Source organism: Oncorhynchus keta, chromosome 19 (genome assembly GCF_023373465.1).
Source record: "Oncorhynchus keta strain PuntledgeMale-10-30-2019 chromosome 19, Oket_V2, whole genome shotgun sequence".
Classification (NCBI taxonomy): Eukaryota; Metazoa; Chordata; class Actinopteri; order Salmoniformes; family Salmonidae; genus Oncorhynchus; species Oncorhynchus keta.
In genome coordinates, this window is record NC_068439.1 from 13969412 (window position 1) to 13990447 (window position 21036).

The 21036-nt window shown below is 47.4% G+C and overlaps 1 protein-coding gene across 1 annotated transcript; it reads right to left on the bottom strand.

Moving 5' to 3' along the window:
• Positions 1-227: 227 nt before the first annotated feature.
• Positions 228-11835, bottom strand: LOC127909654 (uncharacterized). Its single transcript, XM_052471808.1, has 2 exons — positions 11806-11835; positions 228-1100 (listed from the first exon to the last, which is right to left on the bottom strand). Exons 1-2 carry the CDS (start codon positions 11833-11835, stop codon positions 228-230), a joined length of 903 nt encoding a protein of 300 aa, XP_052327768.1.
• Positions 11836-21036: the final 9201 nt, after the last annotated feature.

Genomic DNA, 21036 nt, shown 5'->3' on the forward strand with positions numbered 1-21036 from the left:
AAAATATATTTATTGTCTTCCATACATTACCCTGGGTGACACTGGGGTGTCTTGGGTGAACAGGTACCAGGGGTTGTGGGGGAACAGGTAACAGGTTATTTTAGTTATAGTTGTGGGGGAGGTGTGGCTGGAGACTTGGTGTTATAGTAGGTGCCGGCTATAGTCTTGGGAGAATGGGTACTGTTATTATAGTTATAGTCTTAGGGAGCATGCTATTATAGTTATAGTTATAGGGAGCAGGGTGCACGGGGGGCGTTTGGGAAGCAGGTACTGGGGGCTTGGGGTAGCAGGGTAACGGGGGGCGCTGGGAAGCAGGTACTGGGAGCGGGGGAGTGGGTAACGGGGGCACTGGGAAGCAGGTACTGGGGGATTGGGGGAGTGGGTAATGGGGGCGCTAGGAAGCAGGTACTGGGAGTCTTGGGGGAGTGGGTAACAGGGGCGCTGGGAAGCAGGTACTGGGAGCGGGGAGTGGGTAACGGGGGGCGCTGGGAAGCAGGTACTGGGGGATTGGGGGAGCGGGTAATGGGGGCGCTGGGAAGCAGGTACTGGGAGCGGGGAGTGGGTAACGGGGGGCGCTGGGAAGCAGGTACTGGGAGCGGAGGAGTGGGTAACGGGGCGCTGGGAAGCAGGTACTGGGGGATTGGGGGAGCAGGTAACGGGGCGCTGGGAAGCAGGTACTGGGAGCGGGGGAGTGGGTAATGGGGGCGCTGGGAAGTAGGTACTGGGGGATTGGGGGAACGGGTAACGGGGGCGCTGGGAAGCAGATACTGGGGGATTGGGGGAGCGGATACCAAGGACGTACAGGAAGCAGCTATTGGGGGCTTGGGGGAGCGGGTACCAGTGGGTACCAGCGGGTACCAGGGTTGTCGGGAATGCACTGGGGTCATGGAGGAGTGGGTACTGGGTGCTTCGGGGGTGAGTACTGGAGGGGTGGGGAAGCAGGTACCGGGGGCTTGGGGGAGCAGAACCAGGGGCTTGGGGGAGCAGATACCGGGGGCTTGGTGGAATAGGTACCTTAGGTGCTTTTTGTAGCAGGTACTGGGGGCTTGGTGAAGCAGGTACCGGGGGCTTGGGGGCTTGCTGCCATTGCAGCATCTAATCTTTGTAGTCAGGTATGGGGTATATTATGGAACCCATTAGTTCCAACCAAGGCAGCAGCTACTCTTCCTGGGGTTTATTATGGATCCCCATTAGTTCCCACCATGGGGTATATTATGAATCCCATTAGTGCCAACCAAGGCAGCGGCTACTCTTCCTGGGGTTTATTATGGATCCCCATTAGTTCCCACCATGGGGTATATTATGGATCCCATTAGTGCCAACCAAGGCAGCGGCTACTCTTCCTAGGGTTTATTATGGATCCCCATTAGTTCCCACCATGGGGTATATTATGGATCCCATTAGTGCCAACCAAGGCAGCGGCTACTCTTCCTGGGGTTTATTATGGATCCCCATTAGTTCCCACCATGGGGTATATTATGGATCCCATTAGTGCCAACCAAGGCAGCGGCTACTCTTCCAGCAGATTATGATTATGATTGATAATGTCAATAGGAATTTCTTTCAGCTAATCATCAGTAATGTTTGTAAGTGCTGTACATGTTGAAAGTCCTTCCCTATAAGTGTCCTGAATATCTGTTGTTATCTGTTGTTAATTTGTTTACTGTGAATTAGCATTGTATCTGGTCAAACACCATTTTTTCCAATAGTTTGCTAAGGGTTGGTAACAGGCTGATTGGGCCAATAAAGAGGTTCTTTGCACTTCTTGGGTAGCCCAAATATCATTAAAGGTGCTCCAAAGCTTTTTACATCATTCTTTATATAATTTATCTTTGTTTCATAGGACAGTTTCTTCTTCATTTTGTTTAGTTTAGTCACACGATTTCTCAATCTACAGTTTGTTTGCCGATCAGCTGTGCAGCCAGACTTATTTGCCATTCGCCTTCGCCTCGTCTCTCTCAAACATACAATTTTTAAATTCCTCATCAATATGCAGCAAATGTATGCAGCATTAGTAAAGATCTGATCAATACATGTGGATGATTTGTAAATACCCTGGTAGGTTGACAGATTACCTGAACCAGGTTTCAGGTATAGGTTACTGTTTGAAGTTTTTTCTTGAGTGAAATTTACGTAACTTATACCTCTCTGTTTATATCCCATACATTATAGGGCATTTCACATACATTATCCATATACTAATTGTTTGCACTTTGTGGTCTATAGCAACACCTCACAAGAATAAGCAGGTGAACCTGGAGCCATATTACTTCAACAGCATTTGGTATGAGATCTTCTCTAAGCTTTACAGGAATATAATAGCAACACCTCCCCCATTGGCATTCCTGTCTCTCATGTAGATGTTATAACCATGTGTTGCTACCACTGTATCATCAAGGGAATGATCTAAGTGAGTTTCAGAGACAGTATATGAATGTTACCTGGTACTAGCATGTTATCGATTTCATGAACCTTGTTTCTGTGGGCTATTTGTAGCGCTTTTCTGAGATGCTTGATCATTTTTATTGGTTTACTGGGAGGCTTGTCAGAGGTAGACCCAACCCTAACCCTCAGACGTCACCCTCCAGACTTTTCTCAGTGCCTCCACTTGTCTCCCTGTCTCCCTGTCTCAGTGCCTCCCTGGCTCCCTGATCCTAACCCTCCAGACCCTAACTCACAACGCTAATACAACCCCCAGACTCCCCAGCTTAGCTTGGCTCCTTGTATCAGACCCTAGCCCGAACCCTACAGACTCTCCTCCTCATCTTGGCTTGTCTCTGTGCCTCAGACCTCCATTAAAGTACTGTGTATTTCTGTCTGTCTGCCTACCTTTTCCCTCTATTCTCTCTCTTCCCTCTATTCTCTCTCTTTCCTCTCCTCTCTCTTCCCTTTCTTCTCTCTCTTTCATCTCCTCTCTCTCTTCCCTCTTTTCCCTCTCCTTCCTCTCTTCCCTCTTTTCCCTCTTTTCCCTCTCAACCCTCTCTTCCCTCTTTTCCCTCTCCTTCCTCTCTTCCCTCTCTTCTCTCTCTTCCCTCTCTTTCCTCTCTTCCCACTTCTCTCTCTCTTCCCTCTTTTCCCTCTCCTTCCTCTCTTCCCTCTTTTCCCTCTCTTCTCTCTCTTCCCTCTCTTCCCTCTCTTCCCTCTCCTCTCTCTCTTCCCTCTTTTCCCTCTCCTTCCTCTCTTCCCTCTTTTCCCTCTCTTCCCTCTCCTCCCTCTCTTCCCTCTTTTCTCTCTCCTCTCTCTCTTCCCTCTTTTCCCTCTCCTCTCTCTCTTCCCTCTTTTCCCTCTCTTCCCTCTCCTCCCTCTCTTCCCTCTTTTCCCTCTCCTCTCTCTCTTCCCTCTTTTCCCTCTCCTCTCTCTCTTCCCTCTTTTCCCTCTCTTCCCTCTCCTCCCTCTCTTCCCTCTCTTCCCTCTTTTCCCTCTCCTCTCTCTCTTCCCTCTTTTCCCTCTCCTTCCTCTCTTCCCTCTCTTCCCTCTCCTCCCTCTCTTACCTCTTTTCCCTCTCCTTTCTCTCTTTCCTCTCTTCCCTTTCCTCCCTCTCTTCCCTCTCTTCCCTCTCCTCCCTCTCTTCCCTCTTTTCCCTCTCCTTCCTCTCTTCCCTTTCCTCCCTCTCTTCCCCCTCTTCCTTCTACTCTCTCTCTTCCCCTAACCATAAAATACTTCCATATAAATCACCCCCTCTGATCTCCCAGCCAGAAATTCCAGGCCAGATTGCCCCTGCCACACCATTGAGATCCGTGAAACACGGAAACAGCAGCCCCACGCACAAAGATTCCCTGGAATGCCATTAAAATGTAGGATTCATTTGTTTTCCCGTGGCGGAGGTGGTGAGGGAGTTGGGAAATATGTTTTGATCATTCAACCATTGAAAATAATCCACCTTCTAACCGTGACCATATGGTTTTGGCTATGGACCACACACACGCACACACACACACACACACTAATCCATGGATGTAGCAGCTAGAAGGGTTGAATAACATCCCTGGCTGACCCTTGCCTGGCGACCCAGATTCCTTGCTCCGGCCAAACGCTATGCCACGCCACGCCCACGGATGTTAGTTTCGTCTCCGCAATGAGTCTGGATATGAGTACCTCCCCGACCCTTCATTGAATGCGAACACATTCGGGGGCGTCTGATTGATCCTGAAACTGATCGGTTGTGCCAGAGCCAGAACACAAGAGGATAAGAGGGATGATTTGAAATGGTTTTTTTGAGTAAAGGGCGTTGCTCCTTTGCCTAAATATGGGACTCATCGACCCACCCACCTCTCTCTCCCTCCCATCTTTATGTGCTCATTGAGCTGACTAGGGAGATGTGTGTACTGTGAAGTGAAGAGGGACTAGGAGGGGGACCAACAACATGAGGAACAGCTCAGTCACAGCTGGAGATGGATGGCTGCAGCCTCCGATTACGTGGTGTCATTAACCAGACTTGTTTTATGCAAAACAACATGGTTATTTTGCACGAATGATGTGGGAATCACACCGCAATCAAAATCAAGCACCATGCCCTAGCTGGGCCATTGGAACCAGCAGTATTGAACAGTGTGTGTAAATAAGGCAAGATCTACGAGGGTATCAACATACCACAGGAGGTTGGTGCCACCTTAATTGGGGAGGACGGGCTTGTGGTAATGGCTGGAGCGGAATCAGTGGAATGGTGTCAAATACATCAAACACACAGTGTCCATGTGTTTGATGGCATTCCATCGACTCCGTCCTCCCCTCAGCAGCCTCCACTGCAAACATACACTGGTGCTTTTTCAATTCAGCGCGTTCAGAACTTCTGGTGAATCAAATATCTAAGACTGAGTATTGGCCAATAACATTGGTTTTGGTGACTTGGCAAGTAAAAAAAAAAGGCAGAAATCTTTGACCGAGTCTGCTTTTTATTGTCTGCTTTATATTGTCTGCTTTATACTGTCTGCTTTATACTGTCTGCTTTATATTGTCTGCTTTATATTGTCTGCTTTATAATGTCTGCTTTATATTGTCTGCTTTATACTGTCTGCTTTATATTGTCTGCTTTATATTGTCTGCTTTATATTGTCTGCTTTATACTGTCTGCTTTATACTGTCTGCCTTATATTGTCTGCTTTATATTGTCTGCTTTATATTGTCTTATTTATATTGTCTGCTTTATACTGTCTGCTTTATATTGTCTGCTTTATATTGTCTGCTTTGTACTGTTTGCTTTATATTGTCTGCTTTATATTATCTGCTTTATACTGTCTGCTTTATATTGTCTGCTTTATATTGTCTGCTTTATATTGTCTGCTTTATATTGTCTGCTTTATAATGTCTGCTTTATAATGTCTGCTTTATATTGTCTGCTTTATATTGTCTGCTTTATATTGTCTGCCTTATATTGTCTGCTTTATATTGTCTGCTTTATACTGTTTGCTATATATTGTCTGCTTTATATTGTCTGCTTTATATTGTCTGCTTTATACTGTCTGCTTTATAATGTCTGCTTTATAATGTCTGCTTTATATTGTCTGCTTTATATTGTCTGCCTATATTGTCTGCTTTATATTGTCTGCTTTATATTGTATGCTTTATACTGTCTGCTTTATATTGTCTGCTTTATATCGTCTGCTTTATACTGTCTGCTTTATATTGTCTGCTTTATATTGTCTGCCTATATTGTCTGCTTTATATTGTCTGCTTTATATTGTCTTCTTTATATTGTCTGCTTTATATACTGTCTGCTTTATATACTGTCTGCTTTATATTGTCTGCTTTATATTATCTGCTTTGTACTGTTTGCTTTATATTGTCTGCTTTATATTATCTGCTTTATACTGTCTGCTTTATATTGTCTGCTTTATATTGTCTGCTTTATATTGTCTGCTTTATATTGTCTGCTTTATAATGTCTGCTTTATATTGTCTGCCTTATATTGTCTGCTTTATATTGTTATATTGCTTTATACTGTCTGCTTTATACTTTATATTGTCTGCTTTATACTGTCTGCTTTATATTGTCTGCTTTATAATGTCTGCTTTATATTGTCTGCTTTATACTGTCTGCTTTATATACTATCTGCTTTATATTGTCTGCTTTATATTGTCTGCTTTATACTGTCTGCTTTATATTGTCTGCTTTATATTGTCTGATTTATATTGTCTGCTTTATATTGTCTGCTTTATAATGTCTGCTTTATATTGTCTGCCTTATATTGTCTGCTTTATATTGTCTGCTTTTTACTGTCTGCTCTATACTGTCTGCTTTATATTGTCTGCTTTATATTGTCTGCTTTATACTGTCTGCTTTATATTGTCTGCTTTATAATGTCTGCTTTATATTGTCTGCTTTATACTGTCTGCTTTATATACTATCTGCTTTATATTGTCTGCTTTATATTGTCTGCTTTATATTGTCTGGTTTATATTGTCTGCTTTATATTGTGGCCATCAAGCTAGTCAATATGGTAGAGCTAGTTGTGCTAGATCATCAGTATTGTAAAGCATCATGTGTGTGTGTGTGTGTGTGTGTGTGTGTGTGTGTGTGTGTGTGTGTGTGTGTGTGTGTGTGTGTGTGTGTGTGTGTGTGTGTGTGTGTGTGTGTGTGTGTGTGTGTGTGTGTGTCTTCTTCAGGATTGGTGGGTCTCCTGCGGGAAGGTTGAGCTAACGTAGGCTAATATGATTAGCATGAGGTTGTAAGTAGTAAGAACATTTCCCAGGACATAGACATATCTGATATTGTCAGAAATCTTAAATGATTGTTAATCTAACTGCACTGTCCAATTTACAGTAGCACAGTGAAAGTATACCATGCTATTGTTTGAGGAGAGTGCACAGTTTTGAACATGTAAAGTTATTAATAAACAAACTAGGTACATTTGGGTAGTCTTGATACAACATTTTGAACAGAAATACAATGGTTCATTGGATCAGTCTAAAACGTTGCACATACACTCCTGTAATCTAGTGGCCAGAATCAAAACTGCATCTAGGCTGGAATATACGTTAGGGCCTTTCTCTTGCATTTCAAACACGACGGTACATAAAATATATACAAAAAAATCTGTTGTTTTTTTCTTTGTATTATCTTTTACCAGATCTAATGTGTTATATTCTCCTACATTCATTTCAAATTTACACACACTTCAAAGTGTTTCCTTCAAATGGTACCAATTATATGCATATCCTTGCTTCAGGGCCTGAGCTATAGGCAGATAGATTTGGGTATGTAATTTTAGGCGAAAATTGAAAAAAATTAGATGATCCTTAAGAGGCTCAATTGAACTATCTATAGCTTCCTTTGTGGATTCTGGTTCCCTTTGTGTGATATTTTATTCACTTTGATTAGTGGTGAAACTAATCAAATCCAATTAGGCTACTTAAAAATCTCTGAATAATCTGAAACTAAACATTCCATACGGTGCGGGAGTGTGTGTGTGTGCGTGTGTGATCATGTATGTAATTTTGTGTGTGTTCGTGTGTGTGTGTGTGTGTGTGTGTGTGTGTATGTGTGTGTGTGTGTGTGTGTGTGTCTGCACAAACGGGGATGTCACAATATTAGAGGAGTACACCGCAGATAAATTCACACGACTGGAATTTGTTAAGAGAGAAGCTGAGAGTCCAATCAAACGCTGCTGATCAAAAGTCTGTGGAAGGACACTTGACACCCTAATTCCAGCTGAAGGCTTCAGTTTCAGACTTGGCCCTTTATTGTGGCCTGGCCCCCAGTTCCCATCTCTCCTCGCCAGCGGGGGAGAAAAGCCGGGTTCACACGAAGGCAAACTGCGAAGCACTTACCTCCATCAGGCCCTGAAGAGCTTGAAGACAGCGTTATCACAGAGTTGAAAAAGAGCAGGAAACAGCTCAAGTCCTAAAGAGTCACATTCGTTTAGGTGAAATCCTTAGGGACTGGTTTTTCAACCACAAATAAAAGTCATATGCACAGGTTTCTGGGTTTCTTATAAGTCGGATTACTTTGGAGCCCGCTTGAACTAGACATAACCCTGAAGACTTGTGTTGCATATGCACTTGGCCTAATCAAACCATAGAAAGACAACTTGCTCTATCATCTCTCTCTCTCTCTCTCTCTCTCTCTTCCTCTCCCTCTTTTCTACATCTGTCTATATCTATTCTAAATTGGAAGCATAGAATGCCTCCAACTTAGAATATAATGTCATTGAATGCTGGAGCGTTAAAATGTTCCTTCCCTGGAACTAAGGGGCCTAGTCTGAACATGAAAACCAGCCCCAGACCATTATTCATCCCCCACCAAACTTTACAGTTGGCACAATGCATTGGGGCAGGAAGCGTTCTCCTGGTGTCTGCCAAACACAGATTCGACTGCCACATGGTAAAGTGTGATTGATCACTCCAGAGAAAGTGTTTCCACTGCTCCAGAGTCCAATGGAGGCGAGCTTTACATCACTCTAGCTGATGTGAGGCAGCACTTCATGAATAATGAACAGTTCTTGTGCTGACGTTGCTTCCAGAGGCAGTTTGGAACTTGGTAGGGAGTGTTGCAACCGAGGACAGATGATTTTTACACGCTACGCACTTCAGCACTCGGTGGTCCCTTTCTGTGAGCTTGTGTGGCCTACCACTTTGCGGCTGAGCCGTTGTTGCTCCTAGACATTTCTACTTCACAATAACAGCACTTACAGTTGACCAGGGCTGCTCTAGTAGGGCATAAATGTGACCAACTGACTTGCTGGAAAGGTGTCATCCTATGACGGTGCCACGTTGAAAGTCACTGAGCTCTTCAGTAAGGCCATTCTACTGCCACTGTTTATATAAGAAGATTGCATGGCTGTGTGCTCGATTTTATACAGCTGTCATCAACAGGTGTGGCTGACATAGCCGAATCCACTCATTTGAAGGGGTGTCCACATACTTTTGTATCTATCTATCTTTCCATTTTCCCCCCTCTCCTTACATATAATTCCCTGGCATGTACTGTAGAGACAATAGAACATCTTTGAATCAAAACCTTATAAAATACACATGAAAGGGTCTACGCTTGAGAATGCAAAGTGTTTCCTCCCAATCCCATCCCATTGTCACGCTAGTCAGAATGGGGGAGAGGATCTGTGATGAATAACATTGTTTATAATCAGTCATTATGTTCCGCTCCGACGCAGTAGGAAGGAGGTTGGAAACTCATCAAGCCTAGGGAGCCGAGGTCTGGGAAACCAAGAGAACCGTGTCTGACAGGCAGATAGAGGTTGTATCTATCCCAGGATGCCTTTGCTATGAGGTGAAAGGTGAGAGGTCAAAGGGGTGAGATCCAACAGAGGTGTTTTCCTCAAGATTCCAAACCCCTGCTCTTAACGTCCAGGTATATTCTTTTATACGGTTAAAACTTCTGTAATTTTGTCATTTTTACAACCTGTCGTGAAAGACAAGATGGCTCCCACTGGGCGAAAAGAAAAGGAAGACGTATATTTATTGCTTCGTGAAAGTATTTTTCCTAAACACATAAACTACAGGGTTGAATCAGGAAAATTCTTCAAATATGACCAAGGTGTTTTTTTTCACTGGGATTCAACTCAGAATGGTGCAGCCTTGGAGGTGAAGGGGTTGGTGTTTAACTGAGAGGTCACGCCCAGTAAGTGGGGATTAGTTGTATTGTTTAAGACCAGTGTCTCTGGAGATGCGACATCTTGGTCTCCTCCTAATCCCGACTCTTCAGTATGTTCAAATAATGACTCAGTGAAGAAAGAAAATCCAATGCACACCTGCATACAGACTCATTTGTCACGGAGAATGTACCTGCTGCATGAGGAAATTCAAAAAAGAGCCTTGTGAGTCCCTGATAAAGAGCAGTTCTGTCATGAGGCTCGGAGCAAGAGCGCGTGGCTTCGACCACTGTGCTACTGCAGTTCAAAATGCTCTTGCAAGCACTAAGAAGGCTATGAATACTCATGATACATAGAGTAGACGCATGTGTCTGCCAGGGTACGCAACTGTTACCACCGGACCACCTAGCTGCTGTCACAGTCTCACTTCAGAATTACATGTTCATCCATGTTTCTCAAATGTCACATTTTGAAGTAGCTCCAAACGTCACATTTCGAAGTAGCTCCAAACGTCACATTTCGAAGTAGCTCCAAACGTCACATTTCGAAGTAGCTCCAAACGTCACATTTTGAAGTAGCTCCAAACGTCACATTTTGAAGTAGCTCCAAACGTCACATTTTGAAGTAGCTCCAAACGTCACATTTCGAAGTAGCTCCAAACGTCACATTTTGAAGTAGCTCCAAACGTCACATTTCGAAGTAGCTCCACACATCACATTTTGAAGTGTTTAAGGTTCAGTTAAGGCATTAACTCCAAATTCTTAATGTTATGCATTAACTCTGAATGGTTAAGGTAAGGGTTACGTTTTGGGAAAGGCTTAAATAAAAAATCTCAAAATCTGAATTTGCAACCTTTGGAATCAGAGGCAGATGCTTGTTCCCATCCACCATCCCCGTCCACAACACCTTAGTAAAACCAAAGCCTTACTTGAAGGTAGCATAACTTTTTGTTGCTCCTAGTGGCCGGTTTCCACATCACCTCCTGGCGTTGAATACTTCCTTGTATCATGGGAGAACTGGCCACACAGGCACTGAGGTAACCAAACATGTATTCTGACTATTTATTGCCTTCAACATAAAATGAAACAATTGATCTACAAAAAACTGATTTTTCCCTCTTTCTACAAAAGAGACCAAGAAACTGGAGCATTATATTGGAATAGGGTACCATTTGAGACACATGAGTAAACTAAACCAAACAACTACCTCTTCCCCTACTGTATTCATTTATTTATTTTACCCCAGTATTTTGCACATTCATCTACTGTCAAATCTACCATTTCAGTGTTTTAATTGGTATATTGTATTTGCTTTGCCACCATGGCCTATTTATTGCCTTTACCTCCCTTATCTCACCTCATTTGCTTACATTGTTTAAAGACTTATTTTTCTACTGTATGTTTGTTTTGCTCCATGTGTAACTCTGTGTTGTTGTCTGTGTCACACTGCTTTGCTTTATCTTGGCCAGGTCGCAGTTGTAAATGAGAACTTGTTTTCAACTTGCCTACCTGGTTAAAAAAAGGTGGAAACACAATGAGCTGTCGCCCTGAGTCAGCTTGCATGTGCCCTCCCCGCCACAAGGAGTCACTACAGTGCGATAGGACAAGGACATCCCAGCCGGCCAAACTCTCCTCTTACCCAGATGACGCTGGGCCAATTGTGCACTGCCTCATCGGTCTCCCGGTCGGCTGCAACACAGCCCGAGATCGAACCTGGATCTGTAGTGACGTCTCTAGCACTGCAATGCAGTGCTTAGACTGCTGCGCCACTCGGTTGGCTTGAGTGAACTTCTCAAATGCCTGGTGCGAGTGAGGAAATGGAATCCTATGTATTAGTTCATCTTGAAACAATGTACATATTTCTATGCTTTTTATGTGTGTCGCGAGGCGTATAAGTCTGAGCCAGTGTGTCCTGGGGTCCATATAACCTGTGTTTTAACACACCGTAATATAATAACACAGTAATACTAGGGTCTATAGCTGCTTCTGTGGAATAGGAAACCAGTTGTTACCTGAGGTCTCAGACATGCCCATTAATGTTAGCTCGCTGAACTGGATCAAACACACAAACACACACACTCTTACGTATGGGAAATATTTTACAAGGCATGTTAATGTGGACCAGGTATTCTAGAAAGTCTAGTAAAGGCTGAGATGGACTGGTCTACAGGCATTAGGCTCTGGAATCTGTCTCCATGGATACTATCCTCTGGAATATTTAGAAGGGTAAGATATTACACAGTCAAGCATGTTAGGATGTACGTGTGAGATCCCAGCCTTGGCCTTGGTCATTGTCGACCCATGTTCATGTAAGTTAGACTGGAAACTTTTGTAATTGTAATATAACGAAGAAAATGGCATCAACAGAGGTGGTCGCCTCGCTTTGAGTCCTTAGGAAACCATGCAGTGCCTGTTGTTTTCACTAAGGTTAGACCCCTCAGAGGACTGGGACCACTCCTGAGACACCTGTTGTTTTCACTAAGGTTAGACCCCTCAGAGGACTGGGACCACTCCTGAGACACCTGTTGTTTTCACTAAGGTTAGACCCTCAGAGGACTGGGACCACTCCTGAGACACCTGCTGTTTTCACTAAGGTTAGACCCCTCAGAGGACTGGGACCACTCCTGAGACACCTGTTGTTTTCACTAAGGTTAGACCCTCAGAGGACTGGGACCACTCCTGAGACACCTGTTGTTTTCACTAAGGTTAGACCCTCAGAGGACTGGGACCACTCCTGAGACACCTGTTGTTTTCACTAAGGTTAGACCCTCAGAGGACTGGGACCACTCCTGAGACACCTGTTGTTTTCACTAAGGTTAGACCCTCAGAGGAGGACTGGGACACCCACTAAGGTTAGACCCTCAGAGGACACCTGAGACACCTGTTGTTTTCACTAAGGTTAGACCCTCAGAGGACTGGGACCACTCCTGAGACACCTGTTGTTTTCACTAAGGTTAGACCCTCAGAGGACTGGGACCACTCCTGAGACACCTGTTGTTTTCACTAAGGTTAGACCCTCAGAGGACTGGGACCACTCCTGAGACACCTGTTGTTTTCACTAAGGTTTCAGAGGACTGGGACCACTCCTGAGACACCTGTTGTTTTCACTAAGGTTAGACCCTCAGAGGACTGGGACCACTCCTGAGACACCTGTTGTTTTCACTAAGGTTAGACCCCTCAGAGGACTGGGACCACTCCTGAGACACCTGCTGTTTTCACTAAGGTTAGACCCCTCAGAGGACTGGGACCACTCCTGAGACACCTGTTGTTCACTCACCCTCAGAGGACTGGGTTAGACACCTGTTGTTTTCACAGGTTAGACCCCTCAGAGGACCACTCCTGAGACACCTGTTGTTTTCACTAAGGTTAGACCCCTCAGAGGACTGGGACCACTCCTGAGACACCTGTTGTTTTCACTAAGGTTAGACCCTCAGAGGACTGGGACCACTCCTGAGACACCTGTTGTTTTCACTAAGGTTAGACCCCTCAGAGGACTGGGACCACTCCTGAGACACCTGTTGTTTTCACTAAGGTTAGACCCTCAGACACCTGTTGTTTTCACTAAGGTTAGACCCCTCAGAGGACTGGGACCACTCCTGAGACACCTGTTGTTTTCACTAAGGTTAGAACCCTCAGAGGACTGGGACCACTCCTGAGACACCTGTTGTTTTCACTAAGGTTAGACCCCTCAGAGGACTGGGACCTCTCCTAGACACCTGTTGTTTTCACTAAGGTTAGACCCCTCAGAGGACTGGGACCACTCCTGAGACACCTGTTGTTTTCACTAAGGTTAGACCCCTCAGAGGACTGGGACTCCTGAGACACCTGTTTTCACTAAGGTTAGACCCTCAGAGGACTGGGACCACTCCTGAGACACCTGTTGTTTTCACTAAGGTTAGACCCCTCAGAGGACTGGGACCACTCCTGAGACACCTGTTGTTTTCACTAAGGTTAGACCCTCAGAGGACTGGGACCACTCCTGAGACACCTGTTGTTTTTCACTAAGGTTAGACCCCTCAGAGGACTGGGACCACTCCTGAAACACCTGTTGTTTTCACCCCCTCAGAGGACTGGGACCACCCTGAGACACCTGCTGTTTTCACTAAGGTTAGACCCTCAGAGGACTGGGACTCCTGAGACACCTGTTGTTTCACTAAGGTTAGACCCTCAGAGGACTGGGGACACCTGTTGTTTTCACTAAGGTTAGACTCAGAGGACTGGGACCACTCCTGTTGCTGTTTTCACTAAGGTTAGACCCCTCAGAGGACTGGGACCACCCCTGAGACACCTGCTGTTTTCACTAAGGTTAGACCCTCAGAGGACTGGGACCACCCCTGGACACCTGTTGTTTTCACTAAGGTTAGACCCCCTGGGAGACACCTGTTGTTTTCACTAAGGTTAGACCCTCAGAGGACTGGGACCACTCCTGAGACACCTTTGTTTTCACTAAGGTTAGACCCTCAGAGGACTGGGACCACTCCTGAGACACCTGTTGTTTTCACTAAGGTTAGACCCTCAGAGGACTGGGACCACTCCTGAGACACCTGTTGTTTTCACTAAGGTTAGACCCTCAGAGGACTGGGACCACTCCTGAGACACCTGTTGTTTTCACTAAGGTTAGAGGACTGGGACCACTCCTGAGACACCTAAGGTTAGACCCTCAGAGGACTGGGACCACTCCTGAGACACCTGTTGTTTTCACTAAGGTTAGACCCTCAGAGGACTAAGGTTAGACCCCTCAGAGGACTGGGACCACTCTGAGACACCTGCTGTTTTCACTAAGGTTAGACCCTCAGAGGACTGGGACCCTCCTGAGACACCCTCAGAGGACTGGGACCACTCCTGAGACACCTGTTGTTTTCACTAAGGTTAGAACCCTCAGAACTGGGTAGAACCCTCAGAGGAGACCCTGTTGTTTTCAGACCCTCAGGACTGGGACCACCCCTCAGAGGACTGAGACACCTGTTGTTTTCACTAAGGTTTCAGAGGACCCTCAGAGGACTGGGACCTCAGAGGACTCCTGAGACACCTGACACCCTCAGAGGACTGGGACCCTCCTGAGACACCTGTTGTTTTCACTAAGGTTAGACCCCTCAGAGGACTGGGACCACTCCTGAGACACCTGTTGTTTTCACTAAGGTTAGACCCCTCAGAGGACTGGGACCACTCCTGAGACACCTGTTGTTTTCACTAAGGTTAGACCCTCAGAGGACTGGGACCCCTCCTGAGACACCTGTTGTTTTCACTAAGGTTAGACCCCTCAGAGGACTGGGACCACTCCTGAGACACCTGTTGTTTTCACTAAGGTTAGACCCTCAGAGGACTGGGACCCTCAGAGGTTTTCACTGGGACCCCTCAGAGGACTGGGACCTCTCCTGAGACACACTAAGGTTAGACCCCTCAGAGGACTTTGAGACACCTGTTGTTTTCAAGGTTAGACCCTCAGAGGACTGGGACCACTCCTGAGACACCTGTTGTTTTCACTAAGGTTAGACCCCTCAGAGGTTGGGACCCTCAGAGGACTGGGACCCTCAGAGGACTGAGACACCTGTTGTTTTCACTAAGGTTAGACCCTCAAAGGACTGGGACCACTCCTGAGACACCTGTTGTTTTCAGGACCCCTCAGAGGACTGGGACCACTCCTGAGACACCTGCTGTTTTCACTAAGGTTAGACCCTCAGAGGACTGGGACCACTCCTGAGACACCTGTTGTTTTCACTAAGGTTAGACCCTCAGAGGACTGGGACCACTCCTGAGACACCTGTTGTTTTCACTAAGGTTAGACCCTCAGAGGACTGGGACTGAGACACCTGTTGTTTTCACTAAGGTTAGACCCTCAGAGGACTGGGACACCTGAGACACCTGTTGTTTTCACTAAGGTTAGACCCCTCAGAGGACTGGGACCACTCCTGAGACACCTGTTGTTTTCACTAAGGTTAGACCCCTCAGAGGACTGGGACTCCTGACACCTGGTTTTCACTAAGGTTAGACCCTCAGAGGACTGGGACCACTCCTGAGACACCTGCTGTTTTCACTAAGGTTAGACCCTCAGAGGACTGGGACCACTCCTGAGACACCTGTTGTTTTCACTAAGGTTAGACCCTCAGAGGACTGGGACCACTCCTGAGACACCTGTTGTTTTCAAGGTTAGACCCTCAGAGGACTGGGACCACTCCTGAGACTAAGGTTAGACCGTTGGACTGGGACCCTCAGAGGACTGGGACCACTCCTGAGACACCTGTTGTTTTCACTAAGGTTAGACCCTCAGAGGACTGGGACCACTCCTGAGACACCTGTTGTTTTCACTAAGGTTAGACCCTCAGAGGACTGGGACCACCTGAGACACCTGCTGTTTTCACTAAGGTTAGACCCTCAGAGGACTGGGACCACTCTGAGACACCTGTTGTTTTCACTAAGGTTAGACCCCTCAGAGGACTGGGACCACTCCTGAGACACCTGCTGTTTTCACTAAGGTTAGACCCTCAGAGGACTGGGACCACTCCTGAGACACCTGCTGAGGTTAGACCCCTCAGAGGACTGGGACCACTCCTGAGACACCTGTTGTTTTCACTAAGGTTAGAACCCTCAGAGGACTGGGACCACTGAGACACCTGTTGTTTTCACTAAGGTTAGACCCTCAGAGGACTGGGACCACTCCTGAGACACCTGTTGTTTTTTCAGAGGACTGGGACCACTCCTGAGACACCTGTTGTTTTCACTAAGGTTAGACCCCTCAGAGGACTGGGACCACTCCTGAGACACCTGTTGTTTTCACTAAGGTTAGACCCCTCAGAGGACTGGGACCACTCCTGAGACACCTGTTGTTTTCACTAAGGTTAGACCCCTCAGAGGACTGGGACCACTCCTGAGACACCTGTTGTTTTCAGAGGACTGGGACCACTCCTGAGACAGTTTTCACTAAGGTTAGACCCCCTCACCTGTTGTTTTCACTCAAGGTTAGACCCCTCAGAGGACTGGGAGGACCCTCAGAGGACTGGGACCACTCCTGAGACACCTGTTGTTTTCACTAAGGTTAGACCCTCAGAGGACTGGGACCACTCCTGAGACACCTGTTGTTTTCACTAAGGGACCCCCAGAGGACTGGGACCACTCCTGAGACACCTGTTGTTTTCTAAGGTTAGACCCTCAGAAGACTGGGTCCTGAGACCCTGTTGTTTTCAGAGGACTGGGACCACTCCTGAGACACCTGTTGTTTTCACTAAGGTTAGACCCTCAGAGGACTGGGACCACTCCTGAGACACCTGCTGTTTTCACTAAGGTTAGACCCTCAGAGGACTGGGACCACTCCTGAGACACCTGTTGTTTTCACTAAGGTTAGACCCTCAGAGGACTGGGACCACTCCTGAGACACCTGTTGTTTTCACTAAGGTTAGACCCTCAGAGGACTGGGACCACTCCTGAGACACCTGTTGTTTTCACTAAGGTTAGACCCCTCAGAGGACTGGGACCACTCCTGAGACACCTGTTGTTTTCACTAAGGTTAGACCCCTCAGAGGACTGGGACCACTCCTGAGACACCTGTTGTTTTCACTAAGGTTAGACCCTCAGAGGACTGGGACCACTCCTGAGACACCTGTTGTTTTCACTAAGGTTAGACCCCTCAGAGGACTGGGACCACTCCTGAGACACCTGTTGTTTTCACTAAGGTTAGACCCTCAGAGGACTGGGACCACTCCTGAGACACCTGTTGTTTTCACTAAGGTTAGACCCTCAGAGGACTGGGACCACTCCTGAGACACCTGTTGTTTTCCCTAAGGTTAGTGTGGTGTAGTGGTCTAAGGCACTCCATCTCACTCCATTACAACTGGTGGTGATTGGGAGTCCCATAGGCTTACAATTGGCCCAGCGCTGTTAGGGTTTGGTCGGGGTAGGCCGTCATTGTAAATAAGAATTGGTTCTTTACCGACTTGCCTAGTTATATAAAGGTATAAAAATAGACCCCTCAGAGGACTAAAAACTCAACACACTCACTTACTGTACATTTTAACACACAGACATACAGACCTCCATTATCTGGGAACACATAGGCATCCCCACAAGATAAAACGAGATTTGGCAAATATTGGATATTGGATCCACATGTCAGGGGTAATTTGGGGCAGAGCAGCACTCCTACATGCTTACGTCTGTTTGATTGTAACAATTACGTGTGCATGGGTCTGGTTAAGACTCCCGACCGTTTATGGTTTCCGGCTGAGTACACAGACAGGTTCAAAGATTGTTTCTCCTCATTTACGAGGAGTAACATAAAGAGTGGAGTCAAGCCTCAAGGACCTCTCTGTCTTTCTCCTTCTCTCTCTCTTTCGCTCTCTTCCCTTCTCTCTCTTTCTTTCTCTCCCCTGTCTCTATTTCTCTCTCTCTCTCCCTCTCTCTGTCTCAATCTCTTTCTCTCTCTTGCTCCCTCTCTCTTGCTCCCTCTCTCTCTCCCTCTCTCTCTCTCTCTCTCTCCCTCTCTCTCCCTCTCTCCTTCTCTCTCTCTCTCTCTCTCTCTCTCTCTCTCTCTCTCTCTCTCTCTCTCTCTCTCTCTCTCTCTCTCTCTCTCTCTCTCTATTGCCCTCTCACTGTCTCTCTCTTTGTCTCTCTCTTTGTCTCTCTCTGTCTCTCTCTCTTTCTTTCTCTCTCTTGCCCTCTCGCTGTCTCTGTCTTTGTCTCTCTTTGTCTCTCTCTGTCTCTCTCTCTTTCTTTCTCTCTCTCTTGCCCTCTCGCTGTCTCTGTCTCTCTCTCTCTCTCTCTGTCTTTCTCTCTTTCTTTCTCTCTCTCTTGCCCTCTCGCTGTCTCTCTCTCTGTCTCTCTCTATCTCTCTCTCTCTCTGTCTCTCTCTCTCTGTCTTTCTCTCTCTTGCCCTCTCGCTGTCTCTCGCTGTCTCTCTCTCTCTCTCTCTCTCTCTCTCTCTCTCTCTCTCTCTCTCTCTCTCTCTCTCTCTCTCTCTCAATCTCTCTCAGTCCACAGATGATCTGTAGGCTGAGAACCCCACACTGTAATATTTGTACCTTTTATTTTTCTTCACCTCCCTCACTCCCTCCCTGTTTTGTAATTTCTCCTGCCAACCAGCAATGCTTAGCTCCCTGAAAACCATAAAACGATTGTTTTTACAGAAAACACTGGCGTTCTTTTCTACATGTCTTCAAAGAAGCCTTCTCTGGCGCTGGAGAGACATCGTGTCTGGTTGTGTGTTCTCAGTAGTATTCCCACTTTGTAATGAATAAAAGAGAAAGGGGGAGAGAGAATGAGAGAGAGAGAGAGAAAGAAAGAAAGAAAGAAAGAAAGAAAGAAAGAGAAAGAGCATGCAAACAGCACCCAAACATGTAACTAGAAAACACTAGCAGACACACAACCCGAGAGAGAGGTATAGACATGTAACTAGAAAACACTAGGAGACAGACACATAACCCGAGAGAGAGGTATAAACATGTAACTAGAAAACACTAGCAGACACATAACCCGAGAGAGAGGTATAAACATGTAACTAGAAAACACTAGGAGACAGACACATAACCCGAGAGAGAGGTATAAAGAGAGAAAGAGAGTTATAGAGATAATTAAAGAGAGTTGAAGTGTGAGAGAGACTGAGACAAAACTAGAGAGAAAGGGAGATATAGGGATGAAAAAGTCATAAAAACATAAGGAGGAGCCTGGTCACAGCGGGGCAGGACAGGGCGGGGCAGGACAGGGCGGGGCAGGACAGGGCAGGACGGGGCGGGACAGGACAGGTCAGGGCGGGGCAGGACAGGGCGGGGCAGGACGGGGCGGGGCAGGACGGGGCTAGACAGGGCGGGTCAGGACGGGGCAAGACAGGGCGGGGCAGGACAGGGCAAGACAGGGTGGGTCAGGACGGGGCTAGACAGGGCGGGGCAGGACAGGGCAAGACAGGGCGGGGCAGGATGGGGCAAGACAGGGCAGGGCAGGACGGGGCAAGACAGAGCGGGGCAGGATGGGGCAAGACAGGGTGGGGCTAGACAGGGCAGGGCTAGACAGGGCGGGGCTAGACAGGATGGGGCTAGACAGGGCGGGGCAGGACGGGGCAAGACAGGGCGGGGCAGGATGGGGAAAGACAGGGCAGGGCAGGACGGGGCAAGACAGGGCGGGGCAGGACAGGGCAAGACAGGGCGGGTCAGGACGGGGAAAGACAGGGCGGGGCAGGACGGGGCTAGACACGGCGGGTCAGGACAGGGCAAAACAGGGCGGGGCAGGACAGGGCAAGACAGGGCGGGTCAGGACGGGGCAAGACAGGGCTGGGCAGGATGGGGAAAGACAGGGCGGGGCAGGACAGGACAAGACAGAGCGGGGCAGGACGGGGCAAGACAGGGCGGGGCCAGACAGGGCGGGGCAGGACACGGCGGGCAGGACAGGGCGGAGCGGGAGAGGTCAGGACAGGGCGGGCCAGGACAGGACAGAACGGGGCAGGATAGGGAAGGACAGGGCGGGGCAGGATAGGGCGGGGCAGGACAAGGAAGGGCGGGGTAGGATAGGGTGAGGCAGAAAATGTCTGGAAAGAGTGGGGGGGGGACAGGACAGGACATGGCAGGGCAGTTACAGTTACATATTGAATTTTTAATAAAAAATATATATTTTCTCCCCAATTTCGTGGTATCCAATCACAGTCTTGTATCATTGCTACTACTCCTGTACAGACCCGGGAGAGGCGAAAGTTGAGAGCCGTGCGTCTGCCGAAACACAACCCAGCCAAGCTGCACTATTTCTTGACACAATGCCCACTTCACCCAGAAGCCAATTGTGTGTGGCCGGCTGCGACAGAGCATGGTCTCGAAACCAGAATCTCTAGTGGCGCAGCTAGTGCCTTAGACTACTGCGACACTTGGGAGGCCCTGGGTCATGGCTTCCTAGTGGTAGCCCCAAGGACCGTGGGGCTTCTAGTGGGACCTCTCCAGCACTGGTCTGTAGTCCCCATGACTGTGGAGTTTCTGGTAGGACCTGTCTAGTGCTAGGCTGTAGCCCCCACGGCCGTGTGGTTTCTGGTGGGACCTCTCTAGTGCTAGGCTGTAGCCCCCACGGCCGTGTGGTTTCTGGTGGGACCTCTCTAGTGCTTGGCTGTAGCCCCCACGGCCGTGTGGTTTCTGGTGGGACCTCTCTAGTGCTTGGCTGTAGCCCCCACGGCCGTGTGGTTTCTGGTGGGACCTCTCTAGTGCTTGGCTGTAGCCCCCACGGCCGTGTGGTTTCTGGTGGGACCTCTCTAGTGCTTGGCTGTAGCCCCCACGGCCGTGTGGTTTCTGGTGGGACCTCTTGTAACGGCGTTCTTCGTTTGTCAAAAGAGAGTCGGACCGAAATGCAGCGTGGTGGTTACTCATGTCTTTAATGAAGAAAAACAAAAGCGATACATGAAATAACTATAAGAAACAAACACAACAAACGGAACATAAAACCTAAATACAGTCTATCTGGTGAAACTACACAGAGATAGGAACAATCACCCACGAAATACAAAGCGAAACCAGGCTACCTAAATACGGTTCC

What these genes read in the sequence shown, in the direction of transcription:
- LOC127909654 (XM_052471808.1), bottom strand. Translation starts at nt 11,835, where the DNA reads ATGACCAAGGCCAAGGCTGGGATCTCACAC. An exon ending in CCAAGGCTGGGATCTCACAC is followed by an intron (nt 1,101 to 11,805) that starts GTACATCCTAAC and finishes CTGACTACAAAG; the next exon opens with ATTAGATGCTGCAATGGCAG.